We start from the raw sequence: 20,004 nt of genomic DNA, 5'->3' as shown, positions 1-20,004 counted from the left end.
AACACTTTTATTGCATGATTTAATGATTTAAAAATGACATTCTGTATGGAATTATTGAAGTAGTTTCCATGTTTTTTTTTGTTTTTTTACCTCAAGATGATGTTTGCTGATCTTCTGTGTACGGAAAGCCAACAGTGCAAATACTAAATATTTCCCTTTGGTCATTTATTTTTCTCATTTTGTCATATTGCAACATCAACTTGTATTTAATGAAACTTTATGGTTAAGAAGTAGAAAATAAATGACGGATGTGTTATTTTCTTTAATTATTCTTTACAAAAAAATCCAGGAAGTGTCAGACTTTAGACAGAGCTTACAGGGGACGTTGCCCAGGGCAACAGGTTTTGGGAGGCCCCCCCCAAAGATATTTGGATTTATTTTTGTAAGGAATGCATGTTTTGCTTTATATAAAACTCAAAGGCCCAATTTTCCTTTTTAGAGACCGTGGCCGTCTTTAGGTTTTCACAGAATGTGACGCTTTTTTTTTTTTTTCTTCTTCTTCTTCTTCATCAATGGATCTGCAACAACATTCGTTTGCCTGAAAGTTTTATTTTCAAGCCTTTAGAATGGAAATGTCTGTACAATACACAAATAAATAACAATAAAAAAACAATACACGTTGAATAAAAGTATGCAACAGTGAATGAAAACAAGCTGACTCTAATGCAAACAAATTACAGAAGATTTCAGAAAGGAAAGAGGCAAAAATGAATCTAAATAAACAAGTCAGTTGCATCTACAAAAATAAACAGATAGTAATATATGCTACATTTATGCTACTAATAACGCTAGAACCTTGCAACATTCTTCTTAAAATTAATAGTGCAAACATGTCACTACAGAGGTTCTCTTACAAGTTAAAGGTTTTAAAGATACAATAACATTAACAGGAATTATTATTTACAGTGATGATATCAGACATATATGTGATTACAGTTTTTATGTTTTTCTTTTGGTGGTTGTTAGGAGATGATTCTTAAAAAATATTGATAAAAAAAATGTGTACAAAATTCTTAGCAATTATAAACTAAAAGGAGACGTGTTGTTTGTCAAGTTGGATAAAAGAGCTAAATTTGCTAAAAGCCGCTTCAAAAAAAGAGAAACATGAAAACCCCCCACCCCTCAAAAAAAAAAAAAAAAGCTCAGAACAGTTTGATCAGATAGAGCAAATTTACAAGATTAAAAATGAAATTACAGCTGATGTTTCATGTGACCATGAACTCAACGCCAGGAGTCAGAGATCACAAGGTTCACTGTGTGACAAGCTGTCATATTTAAAGTCCTAGACAGGATTAAGCTCATTCCAGCTCACATTATTATAAGGTTATTGAAACATTCATTAAGGAAATTCATTATTTTTGGGTGAGACCATCACAGAATACTCTTCTAAAAAATTTCTAACCTTTCCATCATGTTATATCGTTATGGAAAACATACCTGGAGTGTTGCTTTGATTCTCTGATGCATATTTGAGAAATCCTTTAATCTCCATGGCAACCATTCAGCTCTGAAAAACGTCTGGGTGGACCTAGCCCCGCCTTTAAAGATGAAGCTCCTCCTCTGAGCTGCAGTTTTCAAGCTTCTAAGCTTCCCCCTCACAGAGCCGCCTCCCCTCCCCCACTCAGCTCCTTCAGACTAGCCAGCAGCAATTAGCAACCACCTGGTGGAACTGCTAATCAGCTGAGTTCATTGTAGGAGCTACTTCTCAGTCCGAAGTTGGTAAAAACATTGCTAAAGGATTACTAGAGAAGCCATGTCGTGATGACTTCCTGAAGGCGGAGTTTCAGAAAGAGCAGGAGTTTTTAAAGAGACAGAGGCCCAATTTCAAACCTTTGTATATTGAATTAAACATTTTTAAAAGTCATATATATCATATACAGCATTTTTATATGAACTGAAGGTAACAGTTCACTTGATTGTGCTATAAAAAGATTTGTGGTTAAAAAATACATAATACTGCCCCTTTAAAATTTCTGAATCCTCGAATCCCACAGAGAAACAATGTTAAAAGGTGCTTAATTAATGCAAAAATGGTTGTTTGATATAATAGAAACAAATAACTGAACTTTGTGTTAAAGACAACAAAGCCGAATCACAGAGTGACAGCAGCAACATTCTAGTGCTGATGGTGTTTCTACACTCAAAGGTTTGAGAATATGGCAAGGAGTTGTTTCTGCGATACAGTACAATAACTAGACAAATATCTCAGATCTCCATAAAACAAGGCACATTTTCCCCTGACTTTCCCCTACTACACCTGCTGACCACCTGTGTGTGATATAAAAGCACCAGCTTTATTTAAAAGGTGGTGCTGTGAGCTGAGAGATGTGAATCTGTGCAGGTTTCTGGTGTAAAATTAACCTGGAGGGACTCGAGGTTCGATCTTCAGTGAGAGCTCATACAGAGTATCTTCATCCATTACTACGGTCTTATCCAGCAGGAACTGAGTTACCTGGATACAAAGTAAAAAAACAACAACAACAAAAACAAAACAAAAACAACGCTGGAGGAAGGAATTATTTTTCTATTTTTTAAATAAACAAATGATTATAAAAAAGGGAAACCTTAGACTGGTGCTCTATTCTGTAAGGAGCCTGCTGGAACTGACGAATTTCCCGGATGATATGAGAGATCTGTAGGGCAGAGAGAGCAACGTAAAGAGAGCTTTTTATACCAATACATTTTCATTCATAAAAAGCCATGTGCCATGATACATTTTTCTAAAAAAATCACACAAAATAAAATTTTCTTAAACAAAAAAATATTAATTGTTAAGAATAGATGCTTATTTATTAACAAGGGGTTTGCATTGGTCTTAATTTTGCAGTAACTAGAACCTCCAGAGCAAATCTTGCATCCATAAATGCCAGATTTGCATTTTTTAAATGTTAAAATATATCATTTACTGATCCATTTTAGCTCATTTAGCAGTTTTTTGTTTATTAGTGAGGAGATAAAATAAAAAAAGGCACAAAAAGTTTGTTTAAAAAAAGTGTTACAATAAGAATATAATGTTTTTGTTGCCCCATGCCAAGTGTTTTCAATTTCATGATTTTGGCCCACATGGCAAAAATGTTCTCAGTAAGTCTAAGACATCATTTGTGTTGATTCGGCAATTTTCATTGTTCTACCATTTTCAGCCACTCGGTGTCTCTGTTGTCCTGCACACCTGCAGTAATTTCCCTGTAATGTAATCTTTGGACGTTGCCTCACTTGTTAAGTTCAGATCAGATTGCTGTGTTTTGAACTTTTTGAAGCAAAAATATCCCCCCAAAAAAACATTCATAGACATCCTACTTTTAATTTTAGAGAATATAAACCTCAGAGATGGTTAATAATATATATTTTTTATCTTCAGAAAATAAGCTGACCCTGCTTGAAATGTATTGATAATAAAAGCCAAACACCAGAGAGTTGTGTGCATTTTGGGCTGTAGAACAGAAAGTGTCACCATTCTCATCTTGGAGAAGTTGACCAGTCCCTCCTCAGTGAAGTTGGGCGTTCCCTCCTCGATGAAGGCCAGGTCAGTCAGGTACATGCCCAGGTATGGCACACACGGAGGGTTGCAGCTGCACACAAGGAGGTAAAAATGGTCTCATAGTGTCAGCATCATGCTGTAGGGCAGAGCGTGATTGTCTGTGACTGTAGCTACTTTTTCAGCGTCTCTCTGAGATTTTTGAACCTCCCCTCTGACGATACAATCTTCTGAAGCCGGTCCATCAGCGCCTTGGTCTGGAAAAAAAACAACAACAAAAAACAAAAGATAAATTGTAACGTTGGAGGTTTTCTGTGTATGTAAGGTAATGTTAGTACTGCGAGCTGATTCTGCTAAACCTGTTTGCAAACTTTAGCCCAGGTTTTCTTCAGCCTGTAGATGGCGCTGCGGTTGAGAGCAGAGGTGATCTCCAGCACGCCGTTGTAGTTGTTGAGGCAGCGACAGATGTCGGCCACGGCCAGCCACTTCTCTATGGAGCTGGCCCGAGAGCCCACGTCGCTGTGGGCCATTATCTGAGACGCCACCAGGTTGCTCATCTGAAGAGATTTCACAAGGATCACAAGACAGAACAATTTTGCTGACAGCAACTAAAACATTGGCTAAAGATAGTTTAGCCAATAGGTAAGGCTCTGATCCGCTAAAAGTGTTATCCACTAACATTTTGATCAATTTTTACCATCACGTTGGTCTGATTCACAAAGCAAGAATCAGTCATGATGTGTACTGATTGTATAATATAAATCCTCCCAGGGTTTTTTATTTCAAATAAATCAAAGCCACATGTGTCAAACTCAAGGCCCGTGGGCTAAATTCTGGACGCTGTAGGTATTTCTTTGGTCCTCTAGTTTTGGAACTTTTCCATGTCATGGTTCCCCCAAAAAGCATTAACCTTTGACCTGGAATCCCTTTTCAAACCTGTAGACAATGTGGCAAAATATATAAAACTCCAACTTGAAGAATGTTTTTTCTCACTCTTATTCACAATTCTATGTGTCGCAAAATGAAATCAATAAAAAAATCATGTGATAAATTAAAACAAGCTCAATAACCATTTGCATGATTTGTCGTTTTGTGTCTTTTCTCTTTTTATCAAAAAGTCTCCAGTTTGGTGTTTTGGTCTCAACCAGAACTTTTCCTGAAGGACAATTTTATTTACAGAGACTTCATAATTCATTTTATTTGTTATTTCTGGTGTTTTGTTTATTGGTTTTGGATATTTCAAATGTCTTAAAGTTCCAGTGTTAAATGTTCATTATAGTTTAAAGTTTGACATGGTAGATTATGGCGAGTTTTCTACGAGGGTTTCTTACATCATTAAAGTGCTGGCTGGTCTTCATGATGTATGGAGTTCTTTCAGTCTTGTCCACCTTCATCCAGCCCTGACCCAAAAACTCCCTGAGTGGACACACAAAGTAAGATGGTCAGTCAATCTGAAAGGTGATCCTTTAATATGGTAGACAGCTGTGTATAAATGTAACACTGAATGAAAGGGATCCATGGTTTAATTTATTTTAAATTTTTTGCAGAACTGCTTCTCATTATAGTCACTGCTGCACATCTTACATGATTTGTCTCTAGCAGCTTTGAACATCAACAAACTGAAATGTTTACATATTTTTCTTCAAAAAATAGCTTCAACTTAGTCAGATTTTAAGGAGAACATCTCTGAATATTTCTTTTTTGCTACAAAATGTATAAAGAAACAACAACTTTCCAAATGTTTCTCCTCACTTTTATTCACTATTTGATAATTGTTGCGTTCAGTTAGCATTTAATGTTGCCTCGTATGTTCTGAATTTAGTTGGCTGTGAGTTCTGTGGTGGAAGATTTTTTTATCAGGTAATATGCTAGGTAATTATGACTTTATTAATTTGATGTTTATGTCATAATATTACATCAACATATTTATGTTATGTGATAAAAAAAATTCCACCACAATCCCATATTTCAATTATTATAAAAATATGTAATAATTATATTTATCAGACATCAAATTTTATTTAATCTCCACAGTTCCTTCAGTCTTTTCTTGACTGAAACTTCCCCTCTTCATGGTTCCTAGCGATGCTAGCTTGCATAGCAAACATTGACAAATTTGACCAGCAGCCAATCAGAAAGATGAGCCTGGCAAATAACATTTCAATAAATTATTTTAACTTATGTTTCATAATAATGATTTTAAAACAGACAATATTTTATTTTCAAAACATTTAATTAAAAATTAATAGCTTATTTTTTTATATTTTTGCATTCCCCCACAGCATCTTCCCTCTAACTTTCTGTAGCCTCTCTAGCTCCCCCTGCTGGCCTCTACAACACACTGCTCTAAAAAAATCTGCCTCAGCAGATTGATATAAGCTAAAATGAAATTAAAGACAGGGAAACTAAACTATTTGCCTAATATAACAGAAAATATTTTAATTATCACAATTATAATCTGTATTGTAGTGATCTGCCATGTAATACTGTATAAAATGCATTGAAGTCTGTTTAGTAATGCCACAAAATGTAAATAAAGGTGATTTGCTGCTATTTTTAGGCAATCTCATAAGATTATCATCACTTACTGTTTTATATGAGTTATTTTACCCATTCCAGCTGCTGTTACTTCTGTAAGGTTTTCCAACATGGAGCTTGGATAGAGTGGGCAGATTTTATCCAAACAAAAACCTCCCGGGACGGATTGACGGTACAGTAGGGGTTTGCCGTGTACTCACTCATAGGGAATGCTCCTGAAAACGATGTGATCCAGCAGCGTGATCTGCTCCGCCATCTCCATGGCCGAGAGGGACTCGAAACACTCGGCTTTAGGACTCTCCGCCTTGTTCACACACAGACACATCAGCTTATTGTGTGGGAAGCGTAGCATAAAGATTGCTAACACTACAGCAAGGACCACTTCCTGGTGGATGTTTAACAGGGAAAGAGAGAGAATTATCCTTACCGCAATGAAATGCAGAAGAGGACAGCTTTTCTGTTTCATTATAAGAAGAGAAGTCATTTCAAACTTTTCTTTTGTTTCATTGAACTCATTCAGTGAAGTGTTTGATATGAACTCACACTGACCATCTGTAGTATGTCTTCTATCCTCAGCTGAGTGTCGTCTGGTTCATCCTGAGAAATGGCACTGCGAAGCAAAGCGCAGCGTCATTTTGAAGATACATCATGGAAAATTATAAATATCTAACTTTTGACCACAAAAGAATTAAAACAATCATGGACAGACTTCCAGAAGATTGTTAAAGAAACCTCTGACATTATGAAGAGGAGGTTTCATAATGTCTGCACCTTAAAATGTTGGTTGCTGCTTTTCTCTCTTGGGGCAGAAGATCTGGGTCTCGCAGCACCTCCTCCAGCAGACTGATCACTCCTGTCTTCAACTCACCGTTCAGGTCAAAGTCCTGACAGAGACACAGAGACACACTGCATCGGAAAGCTTCAGCTAAGATGACGTGAAGAGCAGAAGAGCATCAGAGCAATCGGTGACATAACGACAGCCAGTGTAAGATCCATCAAGAAAAAGGAAACATGTTGAGCAAATCTGTCAGAGAAACTAATGAAAAAGTAGGGAAAAAAAAGAAATTATGATATGTGAGTTGCAACAGAGGCATTTATAACTCACACACACAAACCACTTATTGGAATTACACAAAGTTTTACTTTAATCTTGTTGCAATGACCTGATACTAATGGTACTCAGACTCATGCTGTGCTATGCAGATGCTCTGTCTGTTCTCATGAAGGTTGACTCTCCCCAGAAATGAAATATTTTTGATAAGTTCAGATAATAATTTCACCTTTTGGGGTTGCTCAGGGATGGTGCATGGAGCATCAAACATTTAGTCAAGGACAGTAAGAATAAATTTAGCTAGATCATGGACAAACTTTCAGAAAGTTGCAATACAGCCAAAACACTGAGTTCCTTTAAAAAGCCACAAGTTTAGAGTTGATTTTGAATCAGAATAAATGGAGAATTGACCAATATATTTGTATTGATGATTTTTAACAATCAAAATGACATTACCTTTTACAAAATGTAATGTCTGTTATTGTTTTTCACAACTGTTGTGTTTATGATGTTTTTTTAGGTTTTCACAATGTAAAGCACTTTGAACTGCCCTGTTGCCGAAATGCACTAGATGATTGATTGATATCATGGCAATTGTTGCTTTGTCCTGATTCAGTTGCACACCAAGAGGTGAAAGTACACCTTTCATCTCACTTACACCCTTAGTGCTCAAAATGGTGGGCATCAAAAGTGACACATTGTAAATGTAACAACACTTGATGTTAGTATAACTTTGTTAGTTGCGATTAACCAATTTGGACACCTAAACACTAGAAGAGCTTCACATTTAACTCCATCAATATAGTGTTAGAAACCAAACCGAATTCATATATTTTTCCATTCACTTTAATAATTCGTGACCGTGGAAGGTCAAAAACACCTCGCCTTCCTAAACCAAGAGCTGTTTTTCTCAGCCGACCCAAACAAGTTTACTTTTCCAGGCAACATCCAGCTACAAAAATAGCTCCTTATATAATCTTACACAAAAATGATAGTTCTCTGAAGGTCCCTGAGGATGAGGCTGACCTTTCTGCGTGCGTCCATGGTGGGAAGGACACGCAGTGCAAAGAGCACCTCTGTCACGGAGAGCAATGACGGAACAAGAGACGCAGCGAGAGCAAAAACAACCAGCAGCTTTTTTTAGGCCTGCTCCTCAAAGGGAGGCTGTCTCTTTCGGCTGTGTGTCAAAAGCACTGAGGGACGTGAGGAATAATTGCAGCCATGGTAACCTTACAGGCCCCAACTTTGTTTTGCTACATTAGCAAAGAAAGTGGAATTAAGATGTTTGCAGTTTAATCAAAAGTTTTATCTAACATTTTTAATTCAGCCCATTTTACTTTTTAAATCTTTCCACAACATAATTTGATGAATGAGATGGAAGTGCAAAGTTAATAGCATTTTATTATGGATGTGCCAGCTCTCCTTTAGCCGCTAACAGAGTAGCTAACCGCCTTTCCCCACAAACACTGCAAATACTCCCTTTTACTCAGCCGCTGGTTTTCTTACTGAGGTCACACCACAGCTATGCTTGTTCTGTGGAAACCTTCATAAGACAAGAGTAAGAGGTTGGGTCTGGCAGCTTAGATAAAAAAAATTCAATACTGTTTGATTGTTTGTTTCACTGTGCTAATCCTTCAAACTGCTGCAGTACAAACCAGGTTGTAGGCCTGTGGCATAAACAATGTTTTCTAAGGTTATAAAGAGTCATTTTAATCACACAATGTGATTTTACTGTGTTTTACTGGAATTTTCTTTTACTCTCTTTTCATCAAGCTACACAGAATCATCCCTAAAAACATGCTAAATATTAATTTTCTCAAAAGATAAATGCTAGTTCAGCCAAAGGTAGCCATTATTGATTCACCTGTTTGTAAGCTATAGCTTACAAAATCCCTTCTCCTCATTAACAATTAATGTTGGTATTTATGGTGCTCAAGTTAAAGTACGGCTGCACAGTGGCGCAGTTGGTAGCACTGTTGCCTTGCAGCAAGAAGGTCCTGGGTTCGATTCCCGGCCGGGGTTTTTCTGCATGGAGTTTGCATGTTCTCCCTGTGCATGCGTGGGTTCTCTCCGGGTACTCCGGCTTCCTCCCACAGTCCAAAAACATGACTGTCAGGTCAATTGGTTTCTCTAAATTCTCCCTAGGTGTGAGTGTGTGTGTGCATGGTTGTTTGTCCTGTATGTCTCTGTGTTGCCCTGCGACAGACTGGCGACCTGTCCAGGGTGTACCCCGCCTCTCGCCCGGAACGTAGCTGGAGATGGGCACCAGCAACCCTCCCGACCCCATTAGGGACAAGGGTGAACAGAAAATGGATGGATGGATGGATGAAGTTAAAGTACATGTTGGAATTAAAATGGATTGATTGAAACAGCAAAACACTTGATTCTGTATGTCTGTATAAGTCGCCATCTAAACCCACTCTAAAGCCACCTTGTTGGTATCCCAAAATACTAACTTAGATCCATTATTGTGATAGCTGATAAATAGATTAAGAATCAATTGTCCAAAGGACAATATTGTTTGTATTTGTTTTATTATGTCTGGTGGGCTGGGCACCTGTAAAAGTGTGTGTGACACATAAAAATAAAAACTACTACTACTACTTTATCAAAATAATGTTTTATCTTCACTTCTGCTTTGTACTGTGAACTGGTTGTTCTCCAGTTGGTCTTAAGCTAATCTTAAGACCAAAAGGACCAGATTAGAGCTAATTTGGTGTCCTCTCCTAAACAAGCCTTAGTGTTCAAGCATAGCCTACATATTAATACTGGAGTGTAATATTACTATAGAGCATTCTTTGAGTTATTTCATGTTGCATTACATATTTTAGTGTTACAATATTATGGTTCAAACTAATGTAAATGAGTTGAAAACCAGTGTTTGTGACAGAAAAGACAAATTTTAGTTTCATCCAACTGGGATGAAACTAAAATCATCCTAGTCTCCTAGTACTAACTCAGACAAGTGCAGGCTGGACTAACTCTAATACAAGGAAAATCCCCCAAAACAAACCAGAGGTTATCTTGTTAAGCATTTCTTTTTGCTAGGATGCATACATTACTAAAGTCTGACTGAAAACAGACTGTGAATATGGACAGTGTTTCCTCTTTGACTCACCTGGGAGTGTTTAGAGACCCAGTGCCGCAGCACATTGAGGACTCTGTTGGTAGCAGCTCTGCGGATGATGAATTCCTTATCACATGATTTCTCAGAGTTACTAAAACCTAGAAGAGCATTAAGTAAAACAAATAAATCAATCCAGATTTGGTTAGCAAACACCTTCTTTGCGAATACTGTTCTTTAGTTTTGTGAAAATGACTTTAATCCAGACACACATATTGAAGAAAACTAAAAACAGATTACTACATTTTTCTAAATTTGAGATTTTTGAATTACTATAATAAGGGAAGTAAATTATGTTCCGTTTGTATTTCTTTTTCCATTGGTTCAGGCTTTTAAGCCATCGATTTTAAAAGCAAATGTGCTTTTAAAACAATAAAAGCTCATTAGCTCATTAGAAAACTCCTACACAGACGGCCATTTCCTTCCTGTTATCTTTAAATTACGTTCTGTCGTCCTTTTAGCTGCTCCCCGACACATAATCTAATGGACACCACAAGCGGAGCTCCCTCCCTCTGCTACATCCGCTGTGACCTTAAAGACTGGACGTGCTCACCCTGTGAGCTGCTGTGCCCTGCGGCCGCCGTGGCGATGGCGAACGCCGACGCTGGCGACATGGTGCAGCGAGAGTTCTCCCCGGCTGCCACTACAAGTGACCAGAAACAGTAAAACCTTAATGTTAGATCTGCTCCAACATCTTTTAAAAGTGCAAACACAACTGTTCAGAAGGACAGCAGATCTCATTGTATTGAGCGGTACAAAACTCAATCAACATTATATGTTGTTCTAAACTGCAATGGAAACACTTTTCTTCCACCTCACTAATCACGAGAGCAACAGGCGGATGTTACTACTGGCGGAAATGACGAAGAACATGACAGGAAGTGGTAGGAGGATGATGGCGCAGCATGTCTTTAATTGACTTATTGTGTGAACAAACTTATTCACATGTGATTTTAGTTTTGTTTCCTATTTAATGGAAACACCACAATTGTGAAATTGTGATTTTTTGGCATTAGTGGATTATCAATAAAGTTTTGCGCACATTTGTAATGAAATCATAGCTATAGAATCAGAGCAAATGTCCAACTAAAAAAAGGAGCTTTTGCAAAGTAGAGAAGGCAAAAATGATCATCCCCATTTATGAAACTGTTAGCATCCAGCTAAAAAAGATGAATAGACATAAAATGGTTCTTAGGCAAATTGCAAGTTTTTGCTTCCTTTTTGCAAATTTTGTTGTTTTTCACTCGACTTGTGCAGGACAATGTCACATGTGAAAATGGTTTCACAGTTCTTTATCACAGTCAAACTTCTAGATCTTTGTTAACCGCTGTAAATGTAATACGGCAGTGTGGTGTGCTTGTGTAGTTTTACAACCTCCAGACTGTCTGTAGCGGAGATGTCTGGGTGTGGACGGGGAGCGGCAGGGGGACAGGTCCCCCGGCTCACTGCTGGACGGGGACTCAGGGATGAACTTGTCCAGGGATACTGACTCCAGAACAGCTGTGAGGGAGAAAAGGTCAAACATCCAACATGAGTCCAGGTGACTTCTGACTGATATATGAGTTTGCAAGGATGATTATTTTAACAATGATCTGAAATGTTTATGTGAACTTTCAGGTAATAAGTTGCTATTTGAAATATCAGCCTTTACATGTCATTGCTCTCTTCTCTTACTCTACCAGGTTCCTGTCTTTTCATGTTCTCTCTCTCCTCTCTTTTTTTGATCTGGTACTCTGCTCCTGTTTTACTAGAGATCACAGACACACGTTCATCTACAGGCCCGATTATTCCTCTGAAAGAGAAATGCTGACCCCTTCATGTCTTTGCTAGAACACAATAAAAGACAACGTTAAAGTCTGAATTAATATTGGCTGCAAATGAATTATGCAAAAAGAGAACAAAAAAAAAGGGAGATAGAAACCAGGAGAATCAAATGAGCAAAAAAGGACAAATGGACAAAAAAGAAACCAAATGAAGGAATGAATGAAAGGAGTGAAAAATAATCTGATGAAGGGAAATATTGGAAAACAGAGGGATGGATGGAGTGATTGATGGACATAAATATTAAACCATGGGATATGGAATGAAGGAGAAAACACTCGACTTCTAGGAGATCGGAAGTCTGGACATAAAAAAACTTTTCCCTTCTTTCATTTTCTATTTCTTACACCTTTTTCCACAGGCCTGGTAAAAACTTAGATTGTATTCCAGACTGTTTATAGGAACACACTCTGCCAGCAGCTTAAAGCAGCATCTACAGCAGCAGTCACAAATATTAGATGTGTTTATTGCATGTAAAGCCGCCTTGTTGAAGAGCTGGAGGAGTGTGAGCGCTAACTGTTAGCGTCTTCCTACCTCTGCGGATGCTGCGCCTCAGCTTCCCACAGAAGGCGTCGATGCGCGGCAGCTCTCCGCTGATGTCGTCCCCCGCGGACGGGCTCAGCTCCGGGGAGCTGGGGCCCCTGCTGAGGTCCAGCGGGGCCCTGGTGGAGGCGGGAGGCGGTGAGGACACCCCGGAGGCCTGCGGGAGGCTGGGGGAGCGCGTGGCGGTGGGCGGGGGCGATGAGAAGCCAAACGGCAGCCGGTAGGAGCCGGGTGGAGGAGAGGAGATGGAGGGACTGTGGCTGGAGGTGGGGGAGTTGGCCGCGGACAGCGGCGGGGTGGTGGACAGGTCCAACGCCCCGACCTTCACGCCCACCGGCGAGCTCAGGGACAGCTTGCGGCAGTGCACCGGGGAGGAGGTGCGGGACGGGATGGAGATGGGAGGCGGAGAGGAGAACTTGCGACAGAGTCTGGGGGATTTGTTGTTCAGCGAGTCGGATCCCCAGGCACCCTGGTTGGTGGCGAAGAAAAGCTCCAGAGACCTGAAAGAAACCAGTGTGGTCAGTCCACAGCTCTGACCAGGAGAACCACGAATCATGGTAACACTTCATCTGAAGGAGTGTGCTTTAGACTGACATGATGACTCTGTCATAAACATGACACAACATGACCCGTACTGAACATGAAGGTGTTTGCATAAATGTTTAACACTGTTGTCATGAAATGGATTTCAATAAATAATGACACTTTTAATGCAACGTTGCATTAAAATGTGAATTAAAAGTATCATTATTGACTGAATAATGCAAAGTTGACACTTTTAGTTCAAAGTGGCGTTAAAAGCATTAACTTTGTATTTAAGGTGTCATTATTTACCGTATGCCACTTCATGACAACACTCATAAATACTGATGAAGACTCCTTCATGTTTATGACGGCGTCATCATGCCAGTCTTATGCACACCTCTTCAAATAAACTGTTCTCCCCCAAAGCCTACTGATGGTATTTACTTGGACTGGTCCAAAGCCAGCTGTGTGATCTTGAGACTGTAGTCGGGACAGAGGGACATGATGGACAGACGGTCGTATGAGTGCTGCTCGATCCTGAAGCGGTGGCAGCAGTGTGAGGAAGATGAAGGAGGGGGAAGTGAAGAAGAAAAGATGGAGTGAATGACAGGATGAAGTGTTAGACGTGAGGAGGACAGAGACACAGTGAGGACCGATGAACGGGATGGAGTCTGGGGTCAGTGGGAGGAGCATCCTCTGTGTTTTTAAGTCTTGTATACCTCACAGGAATGGAGGTGAAGGGTTTCTTATAGATGTCGGCCAGTTTGTCGATGACCACGGCGGCCGTGGTGAAGATCCGGTACGTGTGGAGGAAGGTGTTGAGGAAGTCGATGGAGAGGAAGCGCAGGTCGGTGAGGCGCTCCAGCAGCCGCTCCACGCTGGCGTATCTGATCTGAGGGACCTTGCAGGAGTTGAGCGTCTTGCTGAAGCAAATGTCGACGTCGTCTTTATGCAGTCTGGCGTCGGACCTTGGAGGAAAAACAACAAAATTTGACTTAAATCCTTGTGTCTTTTATAGAGGACAAAGTTAGGACAGATTATTTCTTACTGTCCAGTTTGGACGATTCGTCTGTTTTATTATCAGGCACTGATTTAGAATAAGCAGCTCAGAAATCCTAAATTTGTCTTAAAGAGAGAAACTCGTTAAAACTTATGAGAGCCATATATTATTTACTTTAACTTCATGAATATTCAACACTTTATTTTGGTCTATCAAATAAAATCCTAATAAACCAAAATGACAAAATGTGAAAAAGTTGAAGGAATATGTAAAAATGGTCATTTATCAAATCCTTTATCATGATAAATTTTTATCATGACTCTTATCATGATATGAATTTTGATTTTTCATTGACAAATTCCAATTCATAATGTTAAAAAAAACTGTCCATATTGTTAGTTTTCTTCAATATTTGTTCAACAAGAATATCAATAAATATCAATAAACTTGAAAATATGATTAAATGCAGTTACTCTCTGCAGTATAGTGAAACAAATCACATTTTGCATGTGACTGGTGTCCTAAAGAAAAAGTGGGAATGTTTTTCTAGAGCAGGATTTGTGTTTGTGGGGCTATAATTGCTGTGAGACACAGTCAGAAATAATTCTAATAGTCACTTTTATTGTTTTCACAACAGTACCACAAAATATCACGATAAAACTTTAAGTTTATACTGCATCGCCCAGCCCTACGGATATGAATACTTTTCCAAGGCATTATCTGTCCATTGCAAGACGGAAAATCATCCAACTTTCCCACAGTTATGCAACTAAAACATAACAAAACTTTATTGTTTAAAATGTTCTTCTCATTGACTTAATGAATCCACCATGATGTGTTGCTGTGAGCTCTGTAAATCTGTAAATGTAAGACTTTAAGCACAGTTAGAATGAGATAATTTCCTCACTTGATCATGTGGGGCACAGACACTTTAGAGTTCTCCTCAAACACGCTGGTCATCAGGCCGTTACAGCGGATGTTATCGATGCACTGAAGTGGAAAGAAAGCACACACACACACAGAAAAAAACAAGGATAAAAGCTTCTTTTAGAAGAGCAGCTAACGCCTGCCATAGCAGCTCTGAGTTCCTCTGAGTCGGTCTGTACCTGGCTGATGTCGCTGGTCCAGGCAGCCTTCTCCTGGCGGGAAGGAGCTAGGAGAACAACGGAGAAGCTCTGACCATCGGGGGGCTCCACCACAATTTTAAACTCCAGGTGACTGAAGCCTTGACCTGCAGCGTTGTCTGAAAACGCAACAGGAAACCAAAACACTTTCATTCTGCTCAGCTGACCTGAAATTGACCTTGTATTGACCTGTAAGCTGCCTAAATGGCTTTGTTGCATTTAATCAAAACTGTAAAAAAACATATTTTCTATCGTACCTATGAACTTTCTCATTGATATTTGTCGTATTTTCTAGCTGGTGTTTCTTACAGTGCTTCTTCCACCAAACGTTTTTCACTGTTGAATTATGCAAAAGTTTTTTTGTAGAAATCTGACATTCAGTGGTTAGGCAACCACTGAACTTGAGAATTACCTTCGAATGAATTTTAATAATTAGTAAAGATTGCAACAGGATACTCACAATCTTCATCACTGGCATCTAGTTCCTCAATCAGAGTGCACTCAATCAGAGACAGTGTTCCTCCCTGCTGTTAGGAAGAAAAATAACAAATTAAAGCCTTACCAGTGAAAGATATTAGACACAAATCTAAACTCAGCGGAAATACTTTATTTTTAGTCTTATTATGCCAGAACAAATATTTTCTGTCATAATTATGAGGGAATTTTGTAGATATAGTTGTACCTTCAAGGTCAAATACAAATATATTATATATATGACTTATCCCCTAGTGTACAGGGATATATCCTGAACTGTGATGTCAGTAACGCGTTACTAAGTAATGTTGGACCACTTTTTTCAGTAACGAGTAATCTAACGCGTTGCTATTTCAAATCCAGTAGTCAGACTGCAGTTACTTATCGAAATCGCTGTGCGTTACTTTTTTTTGGTAATTTAATTTAATTTTATTTCCTTTCCTTTATTTCCTGTTGTAACCATTAAACTCCCCTTCAGTTCAACCATATAAATGGAGACACACTGTTGATGTTATCATTATAAAATAACTTGCAATTAAGCATTGGCAAAGATCATTGTAATTTTCACAGGTGGCAGAGCGTTGTTTGTTAGCAGCTGCTTAAAGTAACTAAAAAGGTTACTTTTAATGTAACTTAGTTATTTTCCTAATCAAATAATCAGTAATCTAACTAAGTTACTTTTTCAAAGTAACTTTAATCGGATCCTGCCATCACTGATCCTGAACAGATTTAAGCTGACCAAAACTGTATTAAGACAATTTCAGATTAGCAGATTTAATGTCTTAATTTTCAGATTTGTAAAATGCAGAGCAGGATTTGTCCCATTTCCATTACACAGATTTTTGTCTATATTCCGCTAATGTCAAAAAAACACAATTTTTGCAATTGTTTCCATTCAAGTCATTAAAGTCATGGCAGCAGTAAACAGTTACATTAGATATATTCACAATTCAGCCATGACGCTACTGTTCATCATCTATCAGCCAATCAGAGGCAACATCAGTATCTTATTCAGGAGTTTGAGCGACAAGCAACTGCTGAACTTGAACACACTCAGATTGTAGATAGTGAGACATTTTACCTTCAGCAGGTGCAGCTTCCCTCCAGAGGTCCGTGTACAGATGAGGAAGTGCTTGGTGAACAGGAAGCACTGCCTCTCTCCTTCCTTCCTCAGTGAGAGCGAACCCAGACGCACCTTACTGAGCATGCCCCGTTCGCTGCTGGATGGCAGCTGGATGAGAGAACCTGATCATGGAGGAGAGAAGTCGTGAAAGAGTGCAGGAAGGTGGGATGGCTGAAAGAAAGCCGAGAAAGCAGGAAGGCTGCCTTGTCTGACGAAGGTCTGGCTCGTGTCTAACAAAATGTCGCAGCCTTCAACGATCATCCTTTCAATGGCCAGATTTTTCCTGATGTTCTCCGTGTCGCTCACCTCGTCGTGCATCATTCTGAAAACACAAGGAGCAGAGGTCAGTGTGTGCGTGTGTGTGTGTGTGTGTCGCTGTGTACCGGGCTAGTTCAGAGGTCTGGGACCTGTACGACCCAAACGGACGGTTTTACCCTCAGTTCAGTGGAATGAAATTTGTTGGGAGCCACAAATGTTACAGGACCTTCTGAAGAAAAAAAAACTTATCATTTGTACAAAGGTACTCATACCTTAAGTATCATTCTTTTGTGAAAATTCTATGTAATTATTCCATAAGAACGAGTGAAAAAAAATAGAAAAAAAGCCTGCATCTATAAGAGACATAGATTTATTGTATTTCTAAAAAAAAAACATGTAATTCCTCATAACGGTGTAAATTCCTATAAATGATGTTTAAAAAACTTCTAAAAATAACTTTTTATATTTTCTCTGCAGTTTATTACAGCATCAATAAATACGAAAATATGACGATTAAATATTTGTGCAGCTTTCACTGCAGTGCATTCATTGAGTTTCTCACTAAGAACCAACATGCAACTAAATGAATCTGTTCTTGTGCATTTAGTATGTACATACAGAAAAATGATATTCAGTGTCACTGACTTGTCATTTTCATTATTGTTTTTCTTCACAGTCTCATTCTTACTTTGACAACTCTTCCAGTTTGGACTTGGCGAACTCCAGGCTCTTGCGCTCCACATGCTCATGGGGCGTGTGCGCCAGCAGCTCATGGAGGGTGATGATGTATCGAGGAATCTAGCATTTCAAAAAATACATGTCATAAAGAAGACATTGACATATTGAATACTAAAACATGAACGTGTGATTAGAATGTGTGGTGAAAACTGAGACTTTAAACCTGAGTTTTTTAAGGTTTAATATTTAACAATCCGAAATTTGATCAGTTTAAAATCAACAATTGTCTTGAAAGGACATTTTTAAATATGTTAAGAGCAAATTCTTTTGTAATTTGTGACACAATTACTTTAATTTTATCAACACATTCTACCAAGAGCTCATCTGTCTATAAATGATTTATTGGGCTGTAAAGTTCTCCAAGTGTTTTGAAACACAAATCTAAATAACATGTAATGATTTTTTTCAGTCATAGAATATGTAGACGTCTAGATATTCAGACTTCTAGATAAATGGCTGCAGCAGCCCAGCTGCGTTAGTTTGCACAGTCTGAAGCCGAAAGCTGACGCATCATTTGAATCAATTGAAGTTTTTCAAACGTACTCAAAATAAAAGCCTTCTGATTTCCCATTCACCTTCATTACAATCTACATTTGAAGCTGATGAAACGGTACATCGTGATCGCAGTTTCCATATGGCAACTGAAACTAAACCTGGACCTTGAAAACAAAGCAATTTATAGCATAATTAGCACATAAAGTGTTTGGCACCTGGAACATGGGGTAAGTGAGGAAGGTTTCCAGCATGCGGCCCTCACAGCCGGCGTTGGATTCGTACTGTTTGAGCAGCTTGTCAAAGTCTCGGTTCTGCTTGCAGTTGGCCAGCACCTGCAGGCTGTACTGGTGGTTCCGCACGAACTCCTGGTAAATGTTGAGCATGGGCAGCAGGATGTCGAACAGGTCAGCTGGGAGGAAAACGCACAACGACTCACATTAACGTATCCAAAAAGACAGACTGAAACAACAGCTTCTACTTCAGACATTTACAGGTAATAAATGTATGTTTTTGATGTGGTTATGCTACAGTGACTACGTAATAATAATAATAATAATAATAATACATTTTATTTATCACATAGCCTATTTACATTTAGAGAAATTTCAAAGTGCTACAATCAATAAAACAATTAACATAGAACAGCAGCAAAAATCCCAAAATATAGATTTAAACATTAAAAGATTAGAAAAAGACTTGTTAATTAAGAGAAATTTGTAAGAGATTTTTAGAATATTAAGTTTTTTAGGCCTGTTTTGAATGTATGTAACTGTAAATAACTCGTTTGAAATTCAATTATTTGTTTTTAAATTACTTTCCTGGAATGAATTCTTATCTGTTCAGCGACTGAAAGGTGAAACTGCACTGTAAAGACAATAACTTTCATCAAACCCAAAATCCACTCATAAACTGCATCATCATACAGAAGCATGATGATGCAGAAGCATTATTTATACAGATGTAGATTACATTTTTGTTGATGTTTTTCATGTTAGGAGCTGTGATCTGAGAGTTGGTACAGTCTAGAGGTTTAAATGTGACCACTGAATGAATCGGTACCCACCCAGGACCAACGTTGGCCAGTTGGCGATGCGAGCCTTCAGGCCCTGGTGGAAGATCTCGTGCAGAAACATGATGGTCTCACTGCACACAGAGAACCAAGGATGCTTCATTCAGGAGAAAATACAGACACTGTGAGCTGTGACGCATTTTAAGACACGCACTCTACAGAAAACCAGGGCTGCAGATAATTATTTTAGCAATGCCGATTATTCTAACGATTATTTGATCAGTCAGGTAAAAGAATTGGCACATTTTGCAGATTTGTTGCTCTGCCACTTAAACTTATTTTATACAAGATTAGGAATACATAAAACATGCCGATAAACAAATAATTCAATTCTGTTTTTTAAATAGAAAACCAGACACTTTATTGCTTAAATTTCAGTAAAATTCTATGTGAGCTTGATCACTTGTAGGAAAGGATGCATCTGCAGATAATAAGTACATTGTGTGAAAGGTTCAGCCCTTTCTGGTGGACTTAACATCACTACAATGTAGGACTGATCTGTTGACTTTAGTTTGATTAACTGATTAATAATGGGATACCTAAAGATGCTTCATAGATTTTTTTCTTTCTTCTAAATTTGTACCTGGTGAAGGTAAAACTCTGACACGAGCTATGGGGAGAACGTTACAGACTTATAAGATTTATT

The 20,004-nt window shown here is 38.6% G+C and overlaps 1 protein-coding gene across 5 annotated transcripts in view; it reads right to left on the bottom strand.

Annotated features, from left to right (window-relative positions):
* Window positions 1-242: 242 nt before the first annotated feature.
* rasgrf2a (Ras protein-specific guanine nucleotide-releasing factor 2a) overlaps window positions 243-20,004 on the bottom strand; it is a 35,377-nt gene continuing 15,615 nt past the window's right edge. Inside the window, exons 6-29 of one of the 5 annotated variants that reach the window (XM_028025196.1) lie at window positions 19,353-19,432; window positions 18,505-18,698; window positions 17,745-17,854; window positions 17,002-17,120; window positions 16,757-16,920; window positions 15,662-15,725; window positions 15,184-15,320; window positions 14,985-15,067; window positions 13,797-14,045; window positions 13,522-13,614; window positions 12,544-13,052; window positions 11,563-11,688; window positions 10,742-10,831; window positions 10,183-10,289; window positions 6,785-6,897; window positions 6,557-6,623; window positions 6,441-6,470; window positions 6,214-6,317; window positions 4,807-4,891; window positions 3,835-4,032; window positions 3,653-3,732; window positions 3,452-3,569; window positions 2,565-2,633; window positions 243-2,452 (exon numbers count right to left, since the gene is read on the bottom strand). In XM_028025196.1, the coding sequence (XP_027880997.1) occupies window positions 2,357-2,452; window positions 2,565-2,633; window positions 3,452-3,569; window positions 3,653-3,732; window positions 3,835-4,032; window positions 4,807-4,891; window positions 6,214-6,317; window positions 6,441-6,470; window positions 6,557-6,623; window positions 6,785-6,897; window positions 10,183-10,289; window positions 10,742-10,831; window positions 11,563-11,688; window positions 12,544-13,052; window positions 13,522-13,614; window positions 13,797-14,045; window positions 14,985-15,067; window positions 15,184-15,320; window positions 15,662-15,725; window positions 16,757-16,920; window positions 17,002-17,120; window positions 17,745-17,854; window positions 18,505-18,698; window positions 19,353-19,432 (3,085 nt within the window). In that variant the 3' untranslated portion in view covers window positions 243-2,356. Of the gene's footprint in view, window positions 2,453-2,564; window positions 2,634-3,451; window positions 3,570-3,652; window positions 3,733-3,834; window positions 4,033-4,806; window positions 4,892-6,213; window positions 6,318-6,440; window positions 6,471-6,556; window positions 6,624-6,784; window positions 6,898-10,182; window positions 10,290-10,741; window positions 10,832-11,562; window positions 11,689-12,543; window positions 13,053-13,521; window positions 13,615-13,796; window positions 14,046-14,984; window positions 15,068-15,183; window positions 15,321-15,661; window positions 15,729-16,756; window positions 16,921-17,001; window positions 17,121-17,744; window positions 17,855-18,504; window positions 18,699-19,352; window positions 19,433-20,004 lie in introns of all 5 variants that reach the window. The other 4 variants (XM_028025195.1, XM_028025197.1, XM_028025199.1 and 1 more) reach the window with 4 other exon arrangements.

This window comes from Xiphophorus couchianus, chromosome 8 (genome assembly GCF_001444195.1).
Source record: "Xiphophorus couchianus chromosome 8, X_couchianus-1.0, whole genome shotgun sequence".
Lineage (NCBI taxonomy): Eukaryota > Metazoa > Chordata > Actinopteri > Cyprinodontiformes > Poeciliidae > Xiphophorus > Xiphophorus couchianus.
This window is presented reverse-complemented; position numbering and strand designations above follow the sequence as displayed.